The 12,731-nt window shown below is 37.9% G+C and overlaps 1 protein-coding gene across 11 annotated transcripts in view; it reads left to right on the top strand.

Annotated features, from left to right (window-relative positions):
- Window positions 1-12,731, top strand: part of EHBP1 (EH domain binding protein 1) — a 337,547-nt gene that overhangs the window by 287,798 nt on the left and 37,018 nt on the right. For 8 of the 11 annotated variants that reach the window (XM_075925601.1, XM_075925600.1, XM_075925608.1 and 5 more), the window contains 4 exons: window positions 807-934; window positions 3,484-3,622; window positions 3,774-3,880; window positions 6,907-7,030. In XM_075925601.1, coding sequence (XP_075781716.1) covers window positions 807-934; window positions 3,484-3,622; window positions 3,774-3,880; window positions 6,907-7,030 — 498 coding nt within the window. The remainder of the gene's footprint in view (window positions 1-806; window positions 935-3,483; window positions 3,623-3,773; window positions 3,881-6,906; window positions 7,031-12,731) is intronic. The other 3 variants (XM_075925605.1, XM_075925607.1, XM_075925610.1) reach the window with 1 other exon arrangement.

The raw sequence follows: 12,731 nt of genomic DNA, 5'->3' as shown, positions 1-12,731 counted from the left end.
AAATAACAGGCTTGTTAGTGTGGACACTCTGCTTATTATTTTGAAATAAGGGAGGAGGGATTTGAAATACAGGCAGTCCCCGGGTTACGTGGATCCGACTTACATCCGATCCCTACTTACAAACGGGGTCAGGCAACCCCGCACTAGCTGCTTCCCCCCAGCAGACCAGGGAGACGCGAAGCTAGCATCCTCCCCAGCAGACCAGGGAGACGCGGAGCAGCTTTTCTCAGCAGACACCTCAGCTTGAGAATAAAGGACTGAGGGAAGTGAGGTGTGGGAGAATAAAACTGAGCTCTGGAGAAATGTTTGGCTAGAGTTTCCGCTACAATATGTACCAGTTCCGACTTACATACAAATTCAACTTAAGAACAAACCTACAGTCCCTATCTTGTACGTAACCCGGGGACTGCCTGTAACTGCCTTGTGTAGACCAGGGTTAGGAGTTTTTATATATCAGAAAGAATAGGCAGAGTATATGTGTACTAGTTGAGAGGAATTTAACATTTTGTCAAATTCATATATTTGTCATTCGGTGACTTTATAACATAGTACACACTGTGCTTGCTGGAGTTGAGCAAAATGTTAACTTTCTTTAACGCATGTTTTTTAAGAAAACTTAGGAAATGAATGTACATTAACATATACAGATCTGGTTCAATCTGTGCTTAAAAGATCTTTTTCTTCTCCGTTTTCACTTTTTAGTCTAAAGTGATAGTACCACCAGTACTATTAAACTGATACATTGTTGTAGCAACTCTCCATTTAAATGCATCTCACTCTGTTGTATGTGGTATTTGCATATTTAGCAGAACAAAACAGTAAGTTGGTGGATTTGAAGCTGAAGAAGCTCCTAGAAGCTCAGCCACAGGTGGCAAATTCACTCTCCAGTGCTGCTCAGAAAGCTGTAACTGATAACTCAGAGCAAGATATTAAGGTAAGTTTTGATTAATGCTTTTATCTCACTACCTGTGTGTTCTGAGTTCTGTTTTGTACTGTGTAATGAGGATAATTTCTTATCAAATTCATCACAGTAAGAAATGCAGAGAATATGCAGGGCAGTACAGCTGCATAGTCTGCAATGCAGTGGGGTTTTTCTGTGTATTCATGAACACATTTTAGGTTTGTATTATGACTGGGTTTAGCTATACTGTAGCTGTAATTGGCTGGCATAATCATGAGACCTTCGTGAATTCTTCTAAATTTTTACTGTTCAGTTCACCACTTAAGTCTGAAATGAAGGAAGCAACAGTGGATCCAGTCACTCTCCTAATGAAGTTTGTGGCAAAATTCTCACTGATGTTTTAAAAATATATGCATGTCTGTGTAATCTGGAGATGAGTGATCATGAGAAAAAAAATGAGTTTTCATACAAGTAGGTTTTATCAATCTTTATTGTACTCCATTTTAACATAAAGTACATACCTATGAGGTTTTCCATTTTATTTTCTTCATTGGGACCTTTTAAGGTATTACAACTACATAAAAAAATAACCTGTGCATGTCATTAATATCTTCATGGCTTTGGGGCACTTCCAGTTGTGTATAACTTTTCACCCACCTGCAGTCTGTGGGGACAGCACCGCTGACTGAAAGGATTTCCTTACCCAGATACAGAGATGCTTTGAAGTCCCAAAACAATGACTTTCATTGCTTTTCCCTTACACTGTCGGTTCCTATAAATTGGTGATGAAAGTGTGTGGCAGCAGCAGAGGACTTTCGGTCTCTATCTTTGAACAAAAGGAAGGCTGGATCAAGTCTGATTTTTTGCGTTCAATTTAGCTTTCTGCAGTGGATTTAATGCAAAATGAAGCTGGCCCAAGAATAATACAATGGATTGAAAAGGCTAACTGAATTAGTGGGCTTAGAGGAATACATTTGTAAAGTGGCAGAAGTCCCTAGTCATAAAAAGGTTTCTTAAAATGGGATTTGCTTGCTAATCGCACTGATATTTTAGCATGTTGCCAGGCCTAAAAAATTAGCCTTGTTTGTTTATTTTGGTAAAGACTTGAGTTCAGACTGTCAAATAGCTATTATACTAACAACGGGGAAGCCACCTTGTATTTAAAACCAGAATCATAACAACCCAAAGACATACATCTGAAAAGACATACATCTAATGAGAGTGATACTTTTTTTTTTAAGCTTAATTCAATAAATGGCACACAAGCACCTTCATTAGGGCAATTTGATATCCGCCAACCTGGTGAAAATGGTGTTTCTTTATAAAGCTTTTCTGTACTAATTGATTTTTTTAAGTTACTCCAACAAAACATCCAACTTAACAGCATGTCTTTGTGTATGTCTTTTTAAAGAAGAGTTTAAAAATGGTATTACAAAGAATATATGGTGTCCATCTGTTCTCATGGAGCTTTCCGCATTGAGTTGGATTTGTGTTTTAATAAAATGCAGTTTACACGTTTATAAATGAGGCATTCTGTGTTTGTGGAAAAGGATAAACTGTTACCTTCCCTTGAGGATTCTGTATCCCAGGCCTCCTTGAGGCTAGAGAATAGGCCATTGGAGAACTCCCTCATTACTGATTGTCTCAATGCAGAGGAAGGGCAAAGTCTTGGTAGCTTTTGATAACCAGTTTCAGCATTCAGCAGGCTTAGCTATTAGTCATGCATCTTAGCCTTTCCCTATTTACTTTCAAAACACTTAATAAAAATAATAAAAGATTAGGTATAAAATGAAATATTTGTTTGGTACACAGCACCTCGGTATCTGCAGTTTCCACACATTGCAGTGGTTCAGTCTTCTGGGATATTTCATGTTGATAGAACCATTTGAATTTGTTACCAGTATTAACATAGGAAGCTCTGGAAAAGATAATTGTAGTTTCCTTAGCTGTAAAGGGCTTACTTACAAATCTGGCTTTGGAAAGTTATAGCTGATGAAATGCAGTTCAGTGGGATAGTATTATAATCCTACCTTTTAGCCTTCATCCAGCATTAGTGGTTTATCTCAATGGGCATAAAATTAGAAACTAGTTCTTCTTGTCATACAAGTCTGTGGGACTATACAAAATCATAGAATTCTTTACTGGGTAGAATGTGAGGGGGAAGGACTAAAAGACAACATGCTTTTAAAGTGATATAGATCATGTTCAGTAGCATATACACAATACAGGTTGGTATTAATGTATACCAGGCAGGATGAATTAAAGTTGTAAAAGAGTTATCTGTCATTTAAAATCCATGTCACTCAAAGATATTGGTCATAGTTAGCAAATCTTGCTGTTGAGTAATACAGCGTCCTGCCTGCGGATGCCAAACAAACCAAAACCAATCACCACCAAAAAAAGTTCATCACTCTGCTCCTTTTTCAGCCACGGATACTTTTATCCCACACAAACAGCAGTCTGAGTTGTGAAACTCTCTGCAAAAACCCGCATTGTGTTCTGTCATTGAAACATACCTTTCCAACGTATTACTTCACATTTGAAAACAAAAGTATCTGTTGTATGTCATGTTTTTCTGACAGAATGGAACAGAAGAACATCGTGCTGAGCGATTACAAAAAGCAACAGAACGTTTTCGAAATCCTGTTGTGTTCAGCAAGGACTCTACAGTCAGGAAAACTCAGCTCCAGTCTTTCAGTCAATATGTTGAGAACAGACCAGGTAGGAGAAAATATAAAACATGTTTTTCCATCTTATGATTTAATAATATTTAACAATAAATATATTAAAAACCTGATAATGTAAGTCCACGTTTCAATACACAAATATCAAGGTTTATAATAATTTTACATGTCTTTCCCCTTTTTTCAAGAGATGAAAAGGCAAAGATCAATACAGGAAGATACAAAGAGAGGAAATGAGGAGAAGGCAGCGATAACTGAAACTCAGAGGAAGCCATCAGAAGATGAAGTGCTTAATGTATATTAATTTTTTGTCTGGTTTCATGATTGCTGATAATTCCAAACTGTATGTGGAAATAGTGCCTTTATTTGTTAAAATGAGATGTTAGGGTTTTTTAGATGTCAATCTCTGGTGCATTCAAAGCAGAGTGAGAGGGGTGCGCTGTTGAATTAGTCTGCAGTGTGGTGATAATTGTCAGATAAAAAAAATGAATTTTTCAGAGTTCTACAGCCCTGGCTTCCTTGAGACATTTCCATCAGGGCACTTCCCATAAAGAGATTCCAGTATTGATCTACCGGGAGGATTTTAATTATTACAATAGCAGATACCGCAGAGCTGCAGTTAGAGGGAAGAGTCACATGAGACCTGCTAGAATTTCTCAGCCAACCCATTTTGTTGGCTTGGGTTAATGGGTGTTCAACCTTTCCATTATCCAGATCAGCCGTGAATTACTAGCTGAATGATGTTTGCATTAATATAATATATATGGTAATTTCTTCACTTAATTAACGGGGAGGTTCAGCTCAGTAGGGGTATGGGCTGATCATGTGTAAAATTGATTTGTGAGGGAAATATTTGATAGACCGCAGGGAGAAAGCTGCTTTTGATGGACAGCTGCGGGACACAAGCAGGAAGAACAAGTTTTAACCTGAATTTTTTGACTGGAAGCACAACCTACTCTTTGGTGGTGGTCATTTGTCGCTGTCCACAATTTGCCTGAATGTATTCATTCTTTTTGCTGAAGCAATTCAGTGCCAGATAGAGATTTTGTAACACTGTGGTACCTATAGTCAATCACCTAACTTCTTAACAATCTCCCCGCTACTTTATTAGCATAGTTGTGCTTTAGTAAAGCTGGTAAGAAGCTCTTGCTCAGTGAATTCACATTATAAATGTAGATAATATACATGAACACTTGGAACGTTTCATCCTGACACAGCATTTCTTTTCATCTTCTAATAGCATTGTGAACAATTCTGCATGCTAACATTAGTGACATTTTTTACACTGCTTTCAATTAATTGTCGTTGAAAGGCAATATATTTCCCTATCATACATCACTTTTCAACTCACCCACACTAATTCTCTTATTCATGTACTCCACTTGGAGGTTGTATATCAGTATTTTTGTTGTGGCTATAAGACGGGGGGGGGGAAGGTTTCCTTTGGAACTGATGCTGTTTGCTGGAGTGACCTAGGTGTGTTGCAACAGGGTGTCTAATTCACCAGATGGCCAAGATCTGAAAGTTCAGTACTTGTTTCTTATAGCTGTCCTTCCTCTCAGCCTTCACGGTGAATCTCTCTTTATTTGCAGTAAAACCCTGCTATAACGATATCCTTGTTGTCTGTCTGTGAAGCTGTACTAACCCTTTCAGCAACATTTACTGAAAAACAATTGAAAAATTTCAGTCACATTAGATGTGACTGTCTAACTAATCCAGCAACAAGTTAGCCAGTGATAGGGGAATACAGATGATGAAAGAGCCTAGATTTCCCCCACCTATTCCCAAAGGGTAATGGCTGTAGACAACCTCCCTTTGCAAAGGACAAGAGGAATCTGAAATTACAAGCTTCTTCTGTATTAAGCTTCTCAACCTTAAAACTGTCTCAAAAAGCCTTGGGGAGAATTCCTGAAGGCTTAATGGTGATTATGAAGAAAATGTAGAGGAGGCATCCCTGAAATAGTAGTATTTTCCTCCTAACTTCTTTTGCATAAATGCCTCATTCTAAAGTTTCAGCACTGTGTAAGTCCACTTTTATGTCAGGCCTCTTCTACACAAACACTTAGTTTGCAGCGAGCTGGAGTGTGACTTTACCTCTTGCTAGCCTGCCACAGACTAACTACATGGCCCCTGCTGATGTGTATCAATAATTTGTTAATGAATTTGGATCAAGTCCTAGGATAGTAAGAAGTAGATTTATACTCCACACGTAGACTGACCCTAAGATTGAACCAAACTAATATAGTGCTCCAAAGGGAGAGAAACTCTATCTGGCCATATGAAAATAACTTTGGAATATTGAATGACCTCTCTCTACTTCCTAGTGAGAGATCCAACTATTTTGTATGTCAGGATTGTTCAGAGAAGATGTTTGTGGAAATGTTATGAGTTTTGTCCTCCAAGACAGTGCTGAAACTTGTAGAATAGAGAAGACAGACTTGACTTTTTAGGTCTGTGTAATTTTTCTGGTATGAAAACTTTTTTAAGTGATTTCTAAAATCTCCATATGGGGGCTTCTTTGCAGTTGGAGATTAACAGAACTGGGAAGGAGGAGCAGATCTTGTAGTTAGTCCCACTGCACTTTAGAGACACTGCAGTGGAATTTGATACCACCTGTCAGGATAAGAATCACAGCTACAGTAATTACCAATACTTTTACAGATCATTGTTTACCAGGGCAATAGCCTGCAGTAGGGAAATCTTCAGAAGTATGAGAACCTAGTCTGGTGAGCATCATCAGTAAAATCAACACAGAGGAACTAAATGCAAAAAGAAAATAAGTTTGGGGTTTTTTTGGGGGGGGTTGTTTGTTTTATTTTTTCTAATCCCAAATCCCACATTTTGCATTGCCACCAGGATGCTCTTGTGGTGGTTCTTTCACAAAATATAGCCCCTAAAAGTTAGCATTTTGAAACTAAATAAAAACTGGATATAATAGAAAGTGCACATAACATAACAATGTAAATAATAATATAAATAACACCTTTGGATTATTGCACAAAGCTTACTATGGTCTATATTACAACAGCTGCTCCTGATTTAGAAATAAATTATACAGAATTTCAAATAGATTGTTTAAAACTCAAAAATCAATATTTAGACACTGAAATGTTCTCTAAGGAAACCATACTTTAAAAAAAAATAGTGCATCCAAATAATGGTATTTGGCAAAATGACGAAGTTTATAAATTGTACGTGTTAGCTTTTTGGTAGTGAGCATGGTATTTGGTTGTTTAGGTAAGTGCCTTACTAAGTGTTTGTGGAAAGGAAAAATGCAACTTACAAGTGATGTTTTTTCTTCTTGTTTGTTCTCTTTAACAGAAAGGGTTCAAAGACACCAGTCAGTATGTTGTAGGAGAATTGGCAGCACTAGAGAATGAGCAAAAGCAAATTGACACCCGTGCCGCGCTGGTGGAGAAGCGCCTTCGCTATCTCATGGACACAGGTACGGTGCCCAATTACACTGTAAACAGTTTTGGCAAATTGAGCGTTCACAAACTCTTATAGAGTTTTGGAAGTGTGAATCTTTGAAGCCTGAATGTTCAGCAAAACTGCCTTGAAAATAAAAAGGCTGCGATTTGCAGCCACCTCTCTGGGCCCTGGTGATAAGAGTGCCTTCATGGGAAGTGATAACTTACCCTGATACCGTGTGAGCCAGCAGTATTGAACAGTGTGCTCATCCATGCAGAGTTGGAATACACATCTGTGCCTCATTGATATGCCACTGCTTAAAAAAAAAAAAAAAGTAAGATCTTCACTGTTCTACTGATTCAGAGGGAAAAGAGGGGGAAAAAAAAAAGATTTGGCCAGCTAAAGCCATGTACTGCATGAAACAGAGCATAGTACATGGGGGAAGGCTCCATTGACAAAATCACTGAAATTTGAGAATATTATCTGGTTACTGATGCTGCACAATTTTTTATTTTTATTTTTTCTTTTCAAGAGAGCAGGTTTTTAAAGTCCGTAATACTTTGTGTTGCAGGTGCAGTTGAAAGGATTAAAGTATATAGTCAGGTTTTTGTAAAATGCATTGTGGTTGCAAGTTCCAGGCCATAGTGAATGTTAGATTGGTATTAAATGCTGATTGTCATCACGGATGGGGAAGGTTTAAAAGCATCATGCAGTTTGGAACAAATAGTATTTCAGTATTTGGAAAATAAATAATACTTACTATAATTCAGAAATACTGATCCTGCTTTAGAAAGGTAACACAGTTGGGAAGAAAAGTTGTTTTGATGCACATTATTTTATTGTTAAGTTATCTTTATAAATGTATATAATATTAATATAAACTTAAGGTCTGACTTTAACTTGGGAAGCAAGATTATGTAGCGGTAAACTCAACATTCAGTCAGATGTTGTTATAAATACATACTGTTGTATAAAGGTAAATAAATTAAATTAAGTACTATGATGTAAAATAGGGGTGCAATATATATATCCAAAATTGTAGGATTTTTAAAAGATTTGTCTATTTGCTAACATACCTTTTGTTAATTGAGATTTTTTTAATTTTAAAGAAAAAATTAATATGCAAAGAATCTGACTCCTTTGTGAGTGTACAAATTAGGATTCTGATTCGTTAGCAGTTATGGACTTTATAAGTGTATGGAGAGTTCATGACATTGCTCTTTGTGATGCTATAGAATTAATATGTATATATGCCATCACACACCCGTGTGTGTGTGAGAGAGAGAGACAGAGACAGAGAGACAGAGATAGAGAGAGATTATTTACACAGAAAAAAAAACTTATAGACCCAGAACATTTGTTTTTTTAAACAATTGTTTTAAAGCATGGGAATTCAGTGTCTCCTCTGCACACATACTGACTGTTTGCATGCATGTTCTTAGTCATTTGTTTTTGTTATTAATATTTTAAAAGTTATCTTTCCTAAGTTTTAAAGTATGGCTTTTTCAGGTGAAATTGACTTCTTAAATCAAAACAAATAAATATTTCTTTGTAAGTGACCCATGTGAATGGCAAGAGTAGCACAGAGTGGATTTACATTGCAAAGTTGTATAGGTTTTTTTAATAGAATGCTGATGGGGTTCACCTTACCAATAAGGATACAAATGATGCAACTATAATGAGGAACTTTCGTTTTGGATGCTTGGCCTATTTACATTTGGCTTTCAAACTTTCTTACGTAATGCAGTTTCACATTTACATACATGGTTTGACTAGTCTGTGGTGACAGTTCTGCATTTGCCTTCTCAAAATTACAGCGCAAATGTTGGGGGAAACACATTTCAAGACTAGAGACGCTGGCCTGTAATTACCTTCATGGCCTTTAAAGCAGGGGTTTGCAAACTTTTTTCAAAGTGAACAGTATCACTCACCCCTTCCAATCAATATCCCATTTCTCATCATACAACATCTCTGGGGAAGTGTCAGCAATTGCTGACATGGACAAATAATATTAGGAAAATGTTTGTGCTGTTAACTGTCTTTAGTGTGATATGACCTTTTGGAGACAACAGGGGGAGAGATGATGGAAGGGGGAGAATCCAATCTCCTTTCACTCTTTTAAAATTCTGCTCCATTGTGTTCTTCCCTGTCACCTGTTCCTAGTCCCCCTTGCTTCCCTGCTGATACTTCCCTGTTGCCTGCTTCTTTTCTTCCACTCCTTGATGCATACCCTTGGAACCTTCTGATGGTATCCAGCACCTCCGGTCTTGTTGGTACTCTGTCCAAAAGGGTATGTCCAGTTTTCCTCCTCCGCTCCAATTTATGGAGTTGATCCCTAATGGAAACAGGTAAGCAGACGGCTCCTCTGCCTCGTTCCCAGCTTCTTTTACTGGTGTCCAGGCATATCTTCTTCAGTTCCTGAATGCCTATAAGCAAATCTGGAAACAAGAAAGAAGAGTCAGCACCATATGACCAACCAGCTGTAGATCAAAACTTTAAAGATGAGGCAGAAGAAAATTACCACAACCTGATTGGGTACAAAATCCCTAAAGATGGTTGATCTTCTGTGGGCTGTGGAAATGGAACCCTGAACACATGTTGAGAAACGGTGTTGCCAACTCACATCATTTTATTCTGTCTTGGTATTTGGTGTTTTTCTTAAAATCCCAATGTCAAGATTCAAGAGAGTGCATGAGAGAACCTCAGCTTTTGTTTTGGGGGGGGGAGTTTAAGTAAGTTTCTAGCACTCTTGGCTATCAGGAAAAGCTTGAAAACATGAAGCAAGTGTTACCAGAGGGCAAATAAAAAGAATTCTGCATTTTTGTTATTTTTCTTTAAATATCGTGATTTTGGGGGCAAATCTTGTGATTTTTAATGCTTGGATTTGGCAGGAGACACCTTACGAGAGAAGAATTAATATAAACAAGTTTCCAGGCAGCTGCACATATTCTGCAACATTTGAAGCCATATTTGATGCCTATCCATCCCTAGAAGTGCGTATTGCAACCCACAAGATTTTCTAGTAATCCTAGTATCTCTTCTAGTGGTTCAGCCAGTGAAAAAAGTAGGCTCATTGTTTGCTCATCCCCATTGTCTCTGCTGCTGACTCAGCCTTTTGCCCTTTCTTCATGCAGTTTGGTGCTGTTCTTTATTAGACCTCCTCCTGCTCTTTCTTCTTCCTCCTTTTAGGCAACAGCTCTTTTATTTGGGAACAGTTAGAGTGCATTTACATTGCACCCATAGCTCGAAATAAGCTAAGCAATTTTAAATCCAATTACATAGCACCAAATTTTGAAATAACCCGCTATTCCGAAACATCCCTTACTCATCGTGGAATGAGGTTTACAGGGACATTGGAATAGTGAGCCCATTATATTTAGAAATAACAGGCTTGCTAAGACATGGGATAGCGATTTCGGGATATCTCCAGTATCCCAAAATAGTGCTACAGTGTAGATGTTGCCTTAATGAGCTTTGTGGCCACCTAGCCCTTCCTAGTCTTCCAATATACAAGGTCCATTTTATCATTCAGCTAGAGAGAGACTGATTCAGGCTACATTTTCTTTAAATATCTGTTCTGGCTGATAAATGTACATGTGACATTTATGTATCTCCCATTCCTGCACATCAGGTCATTAAAGTGGAAGGATCAGTCCTTTTCCCCATCCATCATTCCCCTTGATACATTGAGTGTAGTTCATTCGGATATAGTGACTGTCCCTTGGAGAGTGTAGGCTTTGGCAACCATGGAAGAATTATGGTTTTTATCCAAGGGGAACCACTCAGGGGTGATCAAGCATATTCCCGTGGGTAGAATCCCAGCTCCTGGAAGCATGTGTTGGGAATCTCAGTTTACTCTTGATTTAAAATGAAAGTTTTTGGCATCAATATTGCAAAGAAAAGCTTGAAAATATGACCCAAGGATATCCAGTACAGGGCTTCTGAGAAGTGTGACCTGCCTCCATTCTGTTCATCTGTATGGAGTGTTAATTCCAAGAGCCCCCAATGCCACACCAGCAGAAAATTGTATGTGTGATAGCAGGAGATATGCCTGGCCCACTGATCTAAGCAGACATACCCCAACTGCTAGGGTTAAAAAGGGGAGAGGATGTACTACCTGCCTCCATCCCGGCATCTCCAGGGAGATGGAGGGGGCTCCACTGTACCCAAGAAAAAGGGATGTGAAGCCTCCATGCTCCTGCCTCTGCTTTCTAGTGGGGATGGGAATACAAGGATGGATTTACATGGCACCCAAATCATGGTGTGTCTAGGATCCTAGATTTCATTTATCTGGCCCTGGAAGCTCCTTTTCAGGATAGGGAGTAGAATCCCTGGCCGCTAGCCAGGGGGAGCTGATGGAACTTCCAGCATCCAAGGATGGAATTTTGAGTGGATAGGGCCTTGCATTCATTATCCGCTGCTCACGGTTTGACTACTAACACTTTTCTGAGATGTGTTAAAAATAAGGTAATTAAAATTACAGGTGACTGACTTACATTTGAATCTCAGTAGTCACACATTTATTAACATTTTGTAATTTATGCCACTGGTTTGGTGTGCGTGTTTCCTGTATTAGCAATACTTGCTCTTTGCACTTAAAATGAAAATGTAATCTCACCTTGTTCCAATGAAATACAGTTTATTGGTACATTGTAAGACTGTAAGAAAGATCAGCATTTCAGTGACACAAATGCAAGCTGCATAAGCTGATGTCATGTCTGCGATTACACTCTAAATATCTTTAATGGTTACACATACGGAGAGGCTTTCACACTGCTGCTTCTGAAATACAGTATAACAAAGGCTCCAGCCTGTGAAAGTGTAAGAGAGAAAAGGCAGGGTTGAAGGTAAAAGTAATTAGATAAAGGCAAAAATAAAAGGAGGTATTTGTATAATTGCATATAAAATCACATAATTTAGTATCATTGATTTTCTTTCCTCTTCCATTATAATGACTTGACATTAAATAATGAGAATGGCAGGATTATCTTGCTTTTTTCAGTGTTGTACTTAACTGTGTTGTGCCTAGCCTGTGTTATGGATAAGGTAGTTTTGTCTCCACTTCTGATAAAAAGATTTGCAGTGGGAGAAAAGACTATCTACTGCATTTATCTTAAGGTGCTTATTGCCCTGGTACGTAAGCACCAATCAAAATGCAAAATTGCCACATAATTTTTTAAAAGACGAGTTTAAAAATCCTTAATTTAATTCTCTTTGGGTCACTATTTTCTCAAATATGACAAAAGCAGCTACTTTGGGGGAAAAGTGCAGTTTTCAAACATTGTTATCTGTCCACGTAGTATGAAGAGTTTTTAATTGTTTTTCTGATTAGCTACAAGCTCATAAACTCAGGTAAATGCACATTTTTATTTTCTATGTGAGATTCTGTACATTAGCAGTGGTTGCACATGTTTAGGATACTGTATGAGGATTAATGAAATAACAAAAACTATGCTGTTGCTGATTGACCACTGATGGTAAATGTAATTGAATTAGCAGTGCACTAAAATAAATGTAGACAAAATAAATATAGACAAGAGAATCTGGTGAAAGCTTCTGTAATGTTTTAGATTAATAGGCATACAGAATTCTTCACATTTTTTATTACGTTGTCCCTAGATGAATTCAAAGTAATTGGGGTGGTTAATTTTATTTACACAGAGCCGTTCACAGCGCATTAAATAATAGAGATAATTGAACAAGAATTGTCAAGTGTGTACTGATATCAGACATAT

Source organism: Pelodiscus sinensis, chromosome 3 (genome assembly GCF_049634645.1).
Source record: "Pelodiscus sinensis isolate JC-2024 chromosome 3, ASM4963464v1, whole genome shotgun sequence".
Lineage (NCBI taxonomy): Eukaryota > Metazoa > Chordata > Testudines > Trionychidae > Pelodiscus > Pelodiscus sinensis.
The sequence above is the reverse complement of the archived record's forward strand: the minus strand, read 5'-3'. Positions and strand labels throughout refer to the sequence as shown.